The sequence below is a fragment of the Paraphaeosphaeria sporulosa genome, assembly GCF_001642045.1.
Source record: "Paraphaeosphaeria sporulosa strain AP3s5-JAC2a unplaced genomic scaffold CC84scaffold_16, whole genome shotgun sequence".
Taxonomy (NCBI): domain Eukaryota; kingdom Fungi; phylum Ascomycota; class Dothideomycetes; order Pleosporales; family Didymosphaeriaceae; genus Paraphaeosphaeria; species Paraphaeosphaeria sporulosa.
Genome location: NW_017253375.1, coordinates 161,985 through 175,098, shown reverse-complemented (window position 1 = coordinate 175,098; position 13,114 = coordinate 161,985). Strand labels below are relative to the sequence as shown.

The following is a 13,114-nucleotide window of genomic DNA, read 5'->3' as shown; positions in this document are numbered from 1 at the left end:
CGCATGACGCCATATGTGGCAGCAGATGGTGGGGGTTGTTGATGAGCTTCTTCTGGCAGAGCTGCTGCCTCAGCCATCGCTGGCATGCCCTGGGGGAGCATGGCCACAATGAGCAGCGGTGCGGTGTGCCAGCGAGTGATACGGGTCGACGACAGTTCCGCAACGTAACGGGGCCTGATTCGTCGAGTGTTGACGAGAGCGACAACGCATCCAGGCACCCTGAAGCGCCGCGCAGGGCTTGCGGGAAATGAAACCAATCGCATGCGCATGCAAGAGCATCCCATCCCAGGTGCTCGCCGAGCGTGGGAGGGAATGCTCGGAACGCAAGATAATGGAGGATCCTGCGGTGAGGGAACACGGCTGCGAGTGAGTGTAAGTGCCGCAGACGTGCAATTGGGCTGCAACTAGCGGCGCGCAACACGCTCGACGTTGCTTGGCAGTGTTTCGTGGCGTGGGCGCGCATTGGGGCCTGCGAAGTTAGTTTACAGGGCTCATCTCGCTTTTTCGCAAAGGGGCAGGGTGTCTGTCGTCGTTCACATACACATCTCTTCCTGCCAGTCGAGCCTCGCACTGCAACCTCCCTCCGACGAGGGCTGCTTCGACACACCACGACCCCTATCCACGTCGCATATCGCACGCCCGTCGCACCGCCTAACGCCGACAGTGACCTCATCCCGCTCGCGTACCAACATTGAAGCCCCTCGGCTCCGCCAACAGCACATGCCGCCAGGCACCAACGCGCCGACTGCGAATTGACTTCCAGAATGCCCTTCTTCAAGAAGGTCTTTGGGTCCAAGGATGGATCGCGCGCTGCGAAGGCGGGCCATGCCGACAACCAACCTGCCGCACCTCCGAAGCCGCGTTGGGAGGAATCTTGGACCCGCAAAGAGGTTGCGCCCGACGAGATCCAGGAGCTTATACACAAGTGCACACAGGAGCTAAAATCAAGAGGTGTGTGCAAAAGCGCCTGGGAAAGGAACCATGACTGACAGCGGCCAGCACTCGACATCCCCTTCCTGCTGCTACCCTTCCGCCCAGCGTCCGAACCGAGCGCTGCCCGCAACTTTGTGCGCAACTTCTTCAGAGCCAACTACGAGGGGAGCAGGCAGTTTACGGGCGAGGGGCTGGCGCAGGAATTGCGCCTCGCAGAGCCACTGGTAGGACCCCGCGGCACATGGACGTAGCAACAACGCCAGGGCGCTAACTTGCAGGCAGACTCTCTGCAGTGTAATGAAATGGTGCTGGAGCAGACTGCCCGGCGGTGTTGTCAGTTGGGACGCGTACGAGCTTTTCCGCATCGGGGAGTCGGGTAAGCTGCAGATACGCATGCACATGAGCGCGCGTAACCGTGCTAACGCGCGCCAAAGATTCCAACTTCGCCAGACACGCCTTTGATACATTCATCCCGCTCAGCGTCGAGTCGGAAGCCCGCAAACGTGTCATTATCGACTTCTTCGATCTGCTCGCTGCGGTAGCTGCACGAGGCAAGAGCAATGGCATGGGCGGAAGGAAGCTGTCTCGTATGGCCGGATGGTGGGCCTTCCAATTCACAGACGACGGCAAAGGCTTTGAGGGTGGATACCGCACATGGGAGAAGTATTACTACCACGCCCTTGTTGATCAATACATTCTAACCCGAGTCTCAGGGCCGCCGATGCTGCTAGCCACTTGTTCTTTGCCTACCTACGCTCGTTAGCTCCAGACTCCGATGCCATGAGCGGCATTAATGCTCTTCCGCGCTCTCTCCTGTCGCTGCTCTCACAGACCGAGTACCCGCCACAAGCACCACAACTCATGTATCAAACAACCACGAAAGTCGTCATGATTGTGGACTCCGTGTCACCCACGCCATTTGCCCTCTTGCGCAGGGCGAAGAACTTTGAATACCGCGACGACGATGAGGCTCTACAGGCCTTCTCATCTTACGACGATACCGTAACAGCTTTGACTGACGAGTGCCGCAGAGTGCTGGATTGCATCTCTAATGCCAATCATTCTGTAGCAGCAACGTCTGAGGGGTCGAAGCAAGACCCGTCCTGGTCAAAGTTCGAAGACATGGGTTTCTCAGGACTGCTTGATAGTCCCTCGCTTGGTACAAACGGCACGACGAGCTCTTCCGGTATGCGGGAATTCTCAAGCATGAATCCGGCGGCACGCTCAAGGAATACCGATTTTGGTCGACCTACAACACCTTCGTGGGCCGATTTTCTTTCCACTGGATTCCCAGACGAGAACAAAAATACGTCGGCATTCCTGTCCCCATCTGCGAAACTCCCGCCCATCGGCGAAGCTGCTCGCGTGCAAAGCTCGCAATCGCATATGCGCAATCTGCGCGGCGAAGAGGATCTGGATCCCGGCGAGTTGGCGAGCATCACTCAACTCGACCTTGATGACACTTTTTGGTGGGTTTGGATGACGAGTCTGGCATCGGAAGAAACCACTGAGCGTAAAGCTGCGTTTGGAAGATGCACATTGATTGAGACAAGGATCCCAGGTGCCAAATGGCTTGTAGTCGAGGAGCAGGTCAAGGGTGCTTCACCTGGGCAGGAAGAAGGAGCCTACATCGCGGAGAAGAAATCCATGTTCAGCTGGACCAAAAGGAGTCGACTGGGGCGTAGGAAGTCCACAGGCAAAAAGCCAACAGCGTCAAAGGAGCCGTACAGCCGCACTACTCAGAACACGCCGATGAGCAAGACCAGTATCGGACCAGATCAGCATGCTCGGGTGCAAGCCGCTGCAGCAAGACTAGCACAGGACCAGAGAGACCAAAAAGCTGCTGAGCAATTTGCCCAGCGCCGTGGTAGGAATGAAGATACCATGTCAACGAAGACGAACAGTGTCCTTACTTTGCAGCCTCACCTTGTGAGCGAAGCCGGGCCTGCCATGAAGTGGGACAAGAAATTTGGCGAAGGAGCCAAGGATAAAGACCAACTCCGTGCTCAGTACCTTGGCGACGTAAACGCTGGCAAAGGCTCGAAGACCAACCTTCTTTCTGTTGCCAACGGGAACGCGAGTACGGCGGCTCTGTCTCAGCGCAGTAATTCGAACCGCGATCTTCCTGCGCTGCCCAAGGATGAAGAGAACGCGTCGCCATCTCCTGCACCGCAGACTTTCTCAGAATCGCAGTACAACGGAGCATCCAGCTCGGTCCAACCACCTCCGGAAAAGCCAGCACTGTCGTCTGCTATTCTCGACGACAAATCCGGTCCCGCATTGGACCAGCATCCAGCGCTCAGAAAGCCTGTTCCAGCGCCGGCCGAAGCACGGCCCAGCGAGGAGCATGCGCTCGTCCAAGATCCGAAGAAGTCCCCTCCTACAAAATTGAAGAAGAACAAAAAAGAGGGCGGTGGCGGGTTCCGAAAGCTCTTCGGCAAGAAGAAGACTGAAGTGCCAGTGGCAGCACCCGTTGAGAACGACGATGATGCGCGCCTGCGCGCAATTGAGGCTGCCCGCAGCGTCTCCCGAATTGACGATCACAGCGACGCCCGCGAAGCTTCCCCCACCCGCAGTGTCGAGAGGCCGTTGGCACCTCCCGCGTTCCCTGCCAGTCCCGCAGTCTCGGCCATCTCGAAGACCTACCACGAACCAGCGCTTCAGGTGACCCCTACCCCGAACAGACACCAAGAGCCTGAGGCAGATACCGCATTCTCCCGCTTCGACCAGGGACCCATGGACGACATGCCTGCTTTCGTGCCCGATGATTCCGACGACGACGATGCGGCGCCCAACGTGCCCCGTCACGCACCCGCAGCAGAACCAGAGGAGTCCACCCCTTCCCGCCGCTCCATCGACGGCATCTCAGAGGAATCAGTCGACCTCTCGGCGCAAGCACCCACGTCGAACGATCGCTGGGCCCAAATCAGGAAGAATGCTGCCGAGCGCGCTGCGCGGCTGAGCGAGGAGCAGTCGCGCCGGAGCCACAGCCAGAGCGTGCGGACTGACGAGGGCGAGACGAGCGGCGAGGAGACGATCGAGAGCCGCGTCGCGCGCATCAAGGCGCGTGTGGCGGAGTTGACGGGTAATGTTGAGGGCGGGCCGGCTGGGCAGGCGGCGGCCAGACGGTAGGGGCAGTATTCTGCATTTGCGATGGTGAGTATGCTTCTGATTTACGCTTCTTTGATCGTATTTGCTGACGGAGATTCTGCAGAATCTTCCCACGCGTAATCGTCTTTGTTCGCTGGAGCGTCTGTTGCTCTACTCTGCAATGCTCTACTCCACTGCTCTTCTGATACCCCCTTTCTAGCTTCGGATAATACCCCTTCCTCTTTTTGTTCTTGCTGCTGCTACCCTTTTATTCGCGTGTACCTACGGTAGTAAGATATGCCATTCCTAGTGGACATGTATGCGATTATAGAATGGTTCCATGGTTGCCTGTACGCATTATTTGAGTTGCACCCCACACGTCTGGTCCCGTCGTCGACTGTCTCTTCTCAATCGATCTCGCGAGTGATGTTTGTCGTCGGCGAGCTGGTGGTGTGCTTACAAATACTATCAAATACTAACGCTGCAACGCGACTCTACGCACAGACTAAAATTCCCCGACTTGGCAGGACCTCTGGGAAAACAGCAAGCGGACATAGAACGCTCGAACGTAAAACCCCTGTTCTATTTAGCTGCCTAACCTGAGAGAAGGACTGCCGCCCTTTGTTCCAGTCCATCGCGTGATACTAGTCGCGATGACACGTAATACAACCCCAGAGAGCACTTCCGCACGGTAGGAATCTGCGATGAGGCGTAGTTAGTATATAAAGCCGCATTTGCGCAACCTGAGCTGGCCAACACTTTCCATGATTTAGTCCGTAAGCCCACTGTCCAGGTCTCCATTTATACCCCCAACCCTGGCCACATATCCGCCCTTTAAGTGTGGAAAGGTTTTCTCACCGAAGAAGAGCGATAGTGTTTTTATTCGTGCTGTGGAGGGTAAATTTCACTGCGGACAACAACGCCCATCGCCGACCGCAACGCCTATCGAGATTCGAAATTGAGCTATCTCGCTCTACTACAGAGGATGTCGCTTCGCACTACCGCTGAGAATCGCTTCGACACCTTCAAGCTGTACACAACGTCATACAAAAAAATCGGCGACCATGAAATAGAAGTCAATGTCCTCGTGCCCAAAGACATCAAGCCGGGCAAACGTCCGATAATGATCAAATGGCACGGCGGTGGTCTGGTAAGCACTCCTTACACCCTTATGGAACTCGCTACCGACATCCCAACAGACCGCAGGCACAGCTGTCTACCCCCCCTGGTTCGCAGGCTACCTCGTTCCCTTCCTCCACCGCAACAACGCCATCGCCATCCTCCCCAACTACCGCCTCGCCCCCGAGCACACGGGCGACGAAATCCTCTCCGATGTCGCGGACCTGGGTGCATGGCTTACGGATTCGCTGCCAGCGTATCTCGCATCCAAGGAACCCGCCATCTCCCCCGACCTCTCTAAAATCCTAGTATCTGGCGAATCTGCAGGCGGCTGGGTCGCTCTGCAGTCTGTGCTGTCACTTTCGGAGGGCACGTTTAAGGCATGTCTCCTGCAGTATCCCGTGCTCAACGCTTTCCCCACGTATCCGGACGACATCATCATGGGGGATCCCATTCCCCCGAAGGAAGTCCTGGACGAGTTTCTCACAGGCATAGTTCCAGGTACTATCATTAGCGCAGCTCGCCCACCCTTGCGCAACGCCGTGGCGCCAATGCTGCGCGCGCATGGAAGGTGGGGTGAGTTTTTTGGCACGGGGAAGCATTTGATGCCTGATACGCGGATTGAAGATGCGCAGTTTTGGGTGCCAACGTATATTTTGCACGGGAGGGACGACACGAATGTTGCGGTGGAGTGGAGTGAGAAATTTGTGGGGAGGGCGAGGAGCCTGTTTCCCGAGACGAAGATTGAACTTGCTACACCGCCTGGGGAACACGGGTTTGATGGAGATTTATATGAGGAAGATGCGGGGTGGTTAGCAGACCTGTTAAAGGGGGTTGAGGGGGAATGGCTGGCGTGATGGGGTGGCTAGAGTCTTTGTCAGTGTTACCTGGCATTCTTCGAAGTGTGTTGATGATTGGCAACGAGTATATCAGTCTTGTACCAATACAGCATCTATATCACCATTGCAATCTACCAGTCCCTTTGGCTCTCCCACAGCTTAGAACAGCGTTCGGTTCCCAGGAAGATCTTCCAGCCCTAGGTCTATCGTTAGTAACATGCGAAGACATGTTGAGGAACAATCTCAGCTGGCTCACATCCATCTATATCCTCTTTCACAGTCCGTGGGACCGTGCACTTCATAGCCTCCTCAGGGGTCTGGCTCTTCAGCGCCGGACAAGAATCGCCGTTGCACCTTGTATCCATCGCCCGCTGTAGCGCATCATCTTTCCAACCAAAGACATAGTCTCCGTGGTTGGAGTACCCGTGTCTGCGTTGGCAATCAGTCTATCGCGCTGCTGTGTGCGGTGGGAGAGTCTAGCTGCACTCACTGGTCTCCCGTGCTCCACACGAACGGCTGCGAGCCATCTGCCGGCCACAGGCTCTTATCGTTGAACCCTTGTGTCTGTCAAGACTTGTGTCAGCAACCAACCTCTTTCTAGCAAAAGAGCCATATCCTTACATCCCAGATGACCTCATACATGACCTGCGGTATAACCACCGGATGACTCGCCGGACACGTCCCCGTCGGCCCCACATCATTCGCCTGACTCCCCTCCGCATACGCCTACACGCTCAGTCAGTCAGCCGTTCCTCCCCAACCTCACTGCACCGCACCATATCACACCACATCACCAGGGAAACAAGGAATCTCACCAGATGGCTCTTATGATCCGGACTATCCAAATTCCTCCCATCCCAACACGTCGGAAAGGTAATAATCGTCCGTATCCCCCCAGAACACGGCTTGCCGGGCAACTCCTGTGCATCCGGCGCGCCGCAGTTGATATTGCTGTTGTCCCCCTTGGCGGGCATACAGCGGTGGCACACTTTGCGTGCAGGCTGGGGCGTCGTTGCCGCAGCATCGCCGACCAGCATCCTGAACCCGGGTTTAAATGCAGTCACGGACGTCTTGTTCTTCGCGTCGGGGATGTAATACACGGTTATCCCGCCGTCACCTTTGAGCCCTTCGCTGGGGGCCTGCGGGACGCGGTGGAAGGTGCCATTTTGCGCGCGGAAGAAGAGGACTGCGGTCCAGTAGTTTGAGAAGTCTTCCGAGAAAGTGCACGAGGTGCATGTGGAGACGGTGGGGAGATCGTGGGCGAGGGTCGCGTTGAAGGAGTTGCCGCCGACGATCTGGTGGAGATGGGGGGAGGGTGTGAGGCCTGGGTTGACGAGCGGGTCGATGCGGTCGTGGACGAGTTGGCTGCATTCGAAACGCATCATCGGGATTGTACCGGGTGCGGGGACGGTTTGGGAGACAGTCATGCCTGCAAACAACGGTATAAACCACCGCATGTTGGATAGCATCGTTGGTGTTGCTTGGAGGTAATGGATTGGATGTCTAGAACTGACAATGGGAGTGAAGAAAGTGTTTGGACAACATCTTCCATTTACTTAGTCTGCGTGTTGTTTGTTGGGCTGGTGCCCCACCTCCGTGGGTGTGCGGCTTAATCTCACAGTGCATGTTTATATGGGATGTCATTTAGGCGAGTGGCCGGGAGATGGCCCCGGGAGAGGCCCCATTGCGCTGGGTCCCAAGGCCCCTCTGGATGTCAACGCCGATGATTATTCCCGTGTGTTCGGCTTGGGGATGGTGGTCAGCTACTCCGCTCGGTGTCGCGTTCATGTCGTGCTCATGTCGTGTTTGTGGCATTGTCATTGGGTAATTCGAAGAGTTATTCGCGTCTACGAAGTGTACCAGTGCAACGAGACATGCAACACTACAATCATGAAGTCTAATTAGTCAGACTCAAATCCGCACGTCTAGACAATGTGTAGTCCCCTAAGAGAAAACCCTAGCATCTTCGTACTAAGCATGTAGTCGCTTGGCTCTAATGACGTGTTAACACTAAATCCACCCAGACAGTGAATATACGCTACCTGCATCTGGGTATATTAGCTGTGATTTCAGTGTGGTGAGAAGGACAAAGAGAACACGAAAAGCTAGAGCAACAAAGGCATGGCTTCGGTCAAGCTTCCTGGGGCCCTCTGGCCTTTAATGCAACAATGCCTTCAGAGACGTGCATTGCCATGTGCAAGGAACAACGGCTAATGGTCAATGGATTGTTCCTTCCTTCCGGACGGCTTGTAAAGTGGGATCAGGGCCAGTGTCAAGACAAGAGGCCATCCGGGGGCTACCTCGGTGCAGCTTGCGCAAAATGTCACAGCGTCGTTTACCTCCGAAAATTAGCAAATCTTTGTTCGCAATGTAAGATAGTGGATCTTACCAAAAAAGCGCACCTCAGTTTATCACATATAACCAAATCCTGAATGGTCTCTCCCCATCCAGTCCTGATAGGAGACCCATTCAAGTCTGCCTTGCAATCTCCTCCTCTCCATGCTTGCTAAGTCGACAGCATCTAGACTGAAGCTTCAGAAGGTACATCGACGTGGTATGGCACCACTGATGATCTATTTTTGCATATCTTTTGCCTTCCTAGAGATCATCACAGCTGTAGTGAAGCGCTTAGAGTCTGACATGTTAGTGCAGTCGATCTTAATAGAATATGCAAGTGTATAGGGAGGGAGTATAGGAGTCAACACGCGCCCTCACTTGTGCAGCGCATTAGCTGTTCTTTTTGCGTACTCTTGAGCATCATGAAGGATTCCACGGCGGTTGCAAAGACGATGAGACTTGTCAACGAGGTTCGGTAGTCTAAGAATAGGTAAGCTGGGAGGGTACCTGCGTCTGATAGATGAGGGTGGTCTCTAAGTAGGTCGGAGGTGAGCCAGCGGGTCGCTTCGAACCTGGTCGTCGAGCTATGAGCCAGGGTCGATGAGGGTCTGTGATGTGTGCATGCTGATGTTTCGTTTCATGCACGCACGGCAGTCGCTTGGGAAGAAACATTCAACCCAGATGACAGCGCTCGCTTGGAGTGCTGTCAGGTACAGTGAGCTCGTTATAGAAACGTTAAGCTTCTCACAGGGGTAGAGGAGAAAACCGCTGGCCTGGTCCAACCCACCCGGCTCGCTAAGAAGCGTATGGATGCGGCGTGACAAGAGAGAGAAGCATAGTGGGGACTATTTGGAGGGACGGTGGGCAGAAGCGGAGTAGCAGAAGGATGACCGGCTGGACTACGGCCAGTCAGCGTTGTGGAGATGGAGAGTGAACAGATGTGAATGGCTTCGCGGGTATACGAGCAGGCGTCTACGCATGTGAGATTATGTCACGGAGACAGACTGTTTATGGTTCAGAATGCGAGGGGACAGGGCAGGCGTTCGTAGCCTAGCAGATTACAAAGTGTCGAGATCCAGAAGTCGAGAATCGATTCTGTGGTGAGGTTGGGTCAAGCGTCATCGGCTCGTTCCTGTGAGATATTTTTGGAAGCGGATCGCCACTAATGCGGGAGCCACGACCACAAATGGCGGAACCCTGGCCATGCCACAACGTTCAACGTCCACCGGTGCCGGTTCTGCGTGTTTTCTCTCCGCTTGTGCTACCGGTCATTCGTATTCGAGCGTCTTCGCTGCGCGCTCATTGGCACGCGGGCCTATAGTGGCTTCTACATAACTTGACAGGCATCTGTTCAGCGCGCGTGCAGCCAACGGTGCCGGGGATTGACCTCGCAAGATAGGAACAGTATGGCTTCGCCAGTTCGGCATCAACACCGCACGATGCGCACCCAAAACGCAAGCAAAGCACATTCGCGAGCTAGCTGGCGGCAGCCCCCAAGGATAGGCGGTCCCGAAGAGGGTGGACGCCGAGATTGAGCGGCCTACCACAGTGGGCCGTCGTATGTTACGGGGACGAGGCATGGCTTGGCGCAGACCTCGCAGCACAAGGCCACACTGTACCGTGGCGCACAGCGCGCACAAGAGCTGTGCCTGGCTGCACCGGATAGGGCGGCCTGTCAAGCCGATCTGGTGTCGCGTTCCTGGCAGCGTGGAATCTCCAGTCTGTATTTGACGTTCCGCTGATGGACGATAGCAGAGGGCCATTCTTGGGGCAGCCTCGAGGCTGCAGACCGACACCCTAAGTGCTGTGCCAATCTGACGCTTGCCGTCTGACTTTTGCCGCGAACAGAGTGTGAGAGGTGTCGATGCTTTTCTCGGCCGGGGGAGGGCTCGACGCTCGACGAGACACACAGCTCCCATCCAGACAGTGGCAGACCCAGTCGCGATGCCACAGATGCGGGCCATGGGTGCTTCTTCGCAGCGGGCAGCCGTCGCACGGCACGGCACCACGGTGCAGCAGAAAGGGCCTTAAAATAACTCGTTACAGACGAGCGAGCCCCTTTGGGCCAATTTGCAGGCGTCTTCCGCGCAGAGGACGAATGGGAGAATAGATTGCTGCACCAATGGGCGCGGCCACCGAGGCAGCCAAAGTCCGCTAATTAACGGCTGAAAGATGGCACAGGCCACAGCGGTCTGCTATTATTAGGACACGCCCACGTTCGAGTGATGTTCGACTCTACCCTTCAGTGTCCGACCCAAGAGCCTCACGTCGTGCGTCGCGGCCCCGGTCAAGAGCGTCGCGCAACCACCGCACACATATATCTCCAACCTCGGCGCCCGCAGCTCTCCTGCCGTCGCCCACCGGCCACGCCTGCCTCGCTCCGCGCTCCTTCGCGTCGCCGCCTCGCACCTTCCTCTGCACGCGGCGCTCTCCAGCCACACCACGCCGCCCGTATCACCAGTCGATGCGCATTCCAGCCTGATCGCCGCCAGTCACCATGGGCCGCAGGAAGATTGAGATCAAGGCCATCAAGGACGACCGCAACCGCTCTGTGTAAGCTGCAGCGCTGATTACCCGGTCGCGGCTGAAACTGACCTGTAGCAGCACGTTCCTGAAGCGCAAAGGCGGCCTGTTCAAGAAGGCCCACGAGCTTTCGGTGCTCTGCTCCGTCGACGTTGCCGTCATCATCTTCGGCCACAACAAGAAGCTGTACGAGTTCTCCTCGGGCGACATCAACGAGACCATCGGACGGTACCAATATGTAGGCTCCCGCGTTACCGCGTCTCTGGTCCGCACTAACAGCTGGCAGTATGGCGGCGCACACGAGCACAAGGGGCCTGAGGACTTCATGGGCAAGAAGGACTTGGACGACGAGGACGACGACGAGGAAGGCGCCATGATGGCCGGCTCTCCCCCGCGAGACTCGCATACCCCTCCCGAGCACGCCATGATGGGCCACCACCTGCAGAACAACCCCTCCTACCAGCACATGCGACATGCGACGCCTTCCCATTCGCCGCCGATGCACAACGGTATCCCGTTCCACGCCCGCCACCCCTCCCCGCAGCCAGGCAATCTTTCACGGCCCGATTCGCGGGCTCAGATGCGGCGACCGAGCTCCAACCTCGTGCCACCCCACCATCCTTCGCAGGCGCCACAGCCGCAGAACAACTTCGCCTACATGCCAAACCCGCCCTTCTACAACCCGCAAGCTGCGCAGGGCATGGCACCGAAGCCCCCGCCAGCACCAGCCCCACCCCAGTTCCAATACACGCACCCGCCAGCCCATCCTCAAGTCCAATACATGCAACAGCAGGAGCCGCGTCGACAATCCATGCCGCCCGCCTTCCAGCAGCCGCAACAGCAGCAGCAGCAGCAGCAGCAACACCAAGACCGTCCCCAACAGCAACAGCAACCTCAGTCTCAGGCTCAACCGCAAAATCACCAACTGACAGTGCCGTCTCCGCCACAGCCCAACCGCAACGACTTCCAAAGCCCTCCCCTGCCTCAGCCTAAGCCACTACCCTCCGCCGCCAAGCACAGCATCTTTACGCCCATTGACGACAGCCAATCCATGTTCGCTTCTTGGGGAAGTAATGCAGAGCCCCCTCGCAGCGATCCTCCCATGATCAAGGCCGAGCCCGGGGTCCGATCGCAATCGATCGACGTGGCTGCAGTTTCGCGACCGCAGATGAACGGCAATAGCAACTCCCCACCACACCGATCTCCTTCGCAAGTGCCGAATCATCCTCAGCGGACTCAGTCTGCGTCATCGATGCCCATAGTCCCTGTTTCCCGGACGAACAGCATTGCAAAGCCACGACTGATGCTGCAAATCCCAGCCGACGAGGACACAGGAAGTCAGACTGCCGAATCGTCGCCCAGAGGTTCCGGAACGACTGGTGCAACTCCCGCAAGGACCAGCACGGATACACACTCCTCTGGCGTTGTTCTGCCTCCTCCTTCCCCGAGCGCAAATTCAATCATGAGTGCCGGAGCTACTGGCCCACCAAATCCATTTGCACGCCCGGCGCCTCCCACCAACAACGGATCGTATGGAAGCCGTGGTGAAATGGAAACCCCCATTTCCGCGCTTCCCAGCCGCTTTGTCGAAAACGGGCTCCTCCCATCTCCTTCGAGCTTCTACCCGGAGTGGGGCTTTGGCAGAGATTCCAATATGCTGCCCAGCCCGCTTCCCTTCCAGACGCCGGTGGCCCCAAACGGTCCTAGCTTCGGTCGCGATGAGCCTGCCGATCGCAAGCGTAAACCCTCCGACGAGGGTTCCGATGCAGGCAGCCAGAAGCGAGTAAAGGCTTGATGAATGAGCCTACGCATCACGTGCTGGAGCACGTACTATACCAACCATTTAGTTCCCAAATCATTTGTTCGCAATACTTCACTTCAAAAGCACGCCTATTCTTCTGTACTTCTATTGGTGCGGCGTTGTTTGCTTTGTTGTCAGCAGTTCGAGGCACGGCCGGTGGATGAATTTAGTATGTTGATATCGCGTCACCTTCGTTTGGGACCTTGTACTGGTTCGTGCGTGGCGTTTGCGGATACCCATGAAGAGGTGTTCTGTTGTTGATTTGCGTTGTCTTCGTTCGCTTTCACAACGGCATCGGAATGATATGCGAGTGGGCAAAATGGCGTTTATGCTATGGGTTATGAAGATAAGACTCTTGTCGTTTCGAGTGTAGATACTTGTAATCGATTTTTGACGGAATGCTTTTGTTCAAGTGCACATTTGCTGGCTACCGTAGTTGTTGGGGAAGGTGCTTCTGAACGTAAGACGCGTC

General features: G+C 56.4%; 5 protein-coding genes across 5 annotated transcripts; 3 read left to right on the top strand and 2 right to left on the bottom strand.

Annotated features, from left to right (window-relative positions):
- Positions 1 to 441: 441 nt before the first annotated feature.
- Positions 442 to 4,397, top strand: CC84DRAFT_1210409 (uncharacterized protein). The gene is made up of 6 exons (XM_018182288.1): positions 442 to 951; positions 1,000 to 1,157; positions 1,216 to 1,309; positions 1,368 to 1,596; positions 1,647 to 4,089; positions 4,148 to 4,397. The coding sequence occupies exons 1-5, from the start codon at positions 765 to 767 to the stop codon at positions 4,063 to 4,065; spliced, it is 3,087 nt and encodes a 1,028-aa protein (XP_018029302.1). The 5' UTR covers positions 442 to 764; the 3' UTR covers positions 4,066 to 4,089; positions 4,148 to 4,397.
- A 392-nt stretch (positions 4,398 to 4,789) lies between these two features.
- On the top strand, positions 4,790 to 6,068 carry CC84DRAFT_1157747 (alpha/beta-hydrolase). Its single transcript, XM_018177029.1, has 2 exons — positions 4,790 to 5,173; positions 5,223 to 6,068. Exons 1-2 carry the CDS (start codon positions 5,009 to 5,011, stop codon positions 5,997 to 5,999), a joined length of 942 nt encoding a protein of 313 aa, XP_018029301.1. The 5' UTR covers positions 4,790 to 5,008; the 3' UTR covers positions 6,000 to 6,068.
- A 19-nt stretch (positions 6,069 to 6,087) lies between these two features.
- CC84DRAFT_1169668 (uncharacterized protein) lies at positions 6,088 to 7,890 on the bottom strand. Its single transcript, XM_018179720.1, has 4 exons — positions 6,797 to 7,890; positions 6,603 to 6,707; positions 6,238 to 6,545; positions 6,088 to 6,178 (listed from the first exon to the last, which is right to left on the bottom strand). The coding sequence occupies exons 1-3, from the start codon at positions 7,436 to 7,438 to the stop codon at positions 6,468 to 6,470; spliced, it is 825 nt and encodes a 274-aa protein (XP_018029300.1). The 5' UTR covers positions 7,439 to 7,890; the 3' UTR covers positions 6,088 to 6,178; positions 6,238 to 6,467.
- A 1,743-nt stretch (positions 7,891 to 9,633) lies between these two features.
- CC84DRAFT_1169667 (uncharacterized protein) lies at positions 9,634 to 10,384 on the bottom strand (the record flags this gene model as incomplete). Its single annotated transcript, XM_018179719.1, has 1 exon — positions 9,634 to 10,384. A coding segment is annotated over exon 1 (649 nt), but the record flags the coding sequence as incomplete, so codon positions are not given.
- Positions 10,385 to 10,556: 172 nt separating this feature from the next.
- CC84DRAFT_1131632 (uncharacterized protein) lies at positions 10,557 to 13,039 on the top strand. The gene is made up of 3 exons (XM_018175910.1): positions 10,557 to 10,871; positions 10,923 to 11,079; positions 11,128 to 13,039. Exons 1-3 carry the CDS (start codon positions 10,816 to 10,818, stop codon positions 12,634 to 12,636), a joined length of 1,722 nt encoding a protein of 573 aa, XP_018029298.1. The 5' UTR covers positions 10,557 to 10,815; the 3' UTR covers positions 12,637 to 13,039.
- The last annotated feature ends 75 nt before the right edge of the window (positions 13,040 to 13,114 follow it).

Coding starts and splice junctions, on each gene's coding strand:
- CC84DRAFT_1210409 (XM_018182288.1), top strand. CDS start 765: ATGCCCTTCTTCAAGAAGGTCTTTGGGTCCAAGGATGGATCGCGCGCT. Junction 1,310..1,367: donor TTTCCGCATCGGGGAGTCGG/GTAAGCTGCAGA, acceptor CGCGCGCCAAAG/ATTCCAACTTCGCCAGACAC. Junction 1,597..1,646: donor GGATACCGCACATGGGAGAA/GTATTACTACCA, acceptor CCCGAGTCTCAG/GGCCGCCGATGCTGCTAGCC.
- CC84DRAFT_1157747 (XM_018177029.1), top strand. CDS start 5,009: ATGTCGCTTCGCACTACCGCTGAGAATCGCTTCGACACCTTCAAGCTG. Junction 5,174..5,222: donor AATGGCACGGCGGTGGTCTG/GTAAGCACTCCT, acceptor ACATCCCAACAG/ACCGCAGGCACAGCTGTCTA.
- CC84DRAFT_1169668 (XM_018179720.1), bottom strand. CDS start 7,438: ATGCGGTGGTTTATACCGTTGTTTGCAGGCATGACTGTCTCCCAAACC. Junction 6,708..6,796: donor CGGATCATAAGAGCCATCTG/GTGAGATTCCTT, acceptor CTGAGCGTGTAG/GCGTATGCGGAGGGGAGTCA. Junction 6,546..6,602: donor TGTATGAGGTCATCTGGGAT/GTAAGGATATGG, acceptor AAGTCTTGACAG/ACACAAGGGTTCAACGATAA.
- CC84DRAFT_1131632 (XM_018175910.1), top strand. CDS start 10,816: ATGGGCCGCAGGAAGATTGAGATCAAGGCCATCAAGGACGACCGCAAC. Junction 10,872..10,922: donor GACGACCGCAACCGCTCTGT/GTAAGCTGCAGC, acceptor GACCTGTAGCAG/CACGTTCCTGAAGCGCAAAG. Junction 11,080..11,127: donor CCATCGGACGGTACCAATAT/GTAGGCTCCCGC, acceptor AACAGCTGGCAG/TATGGCGGCGCACACGAGCA.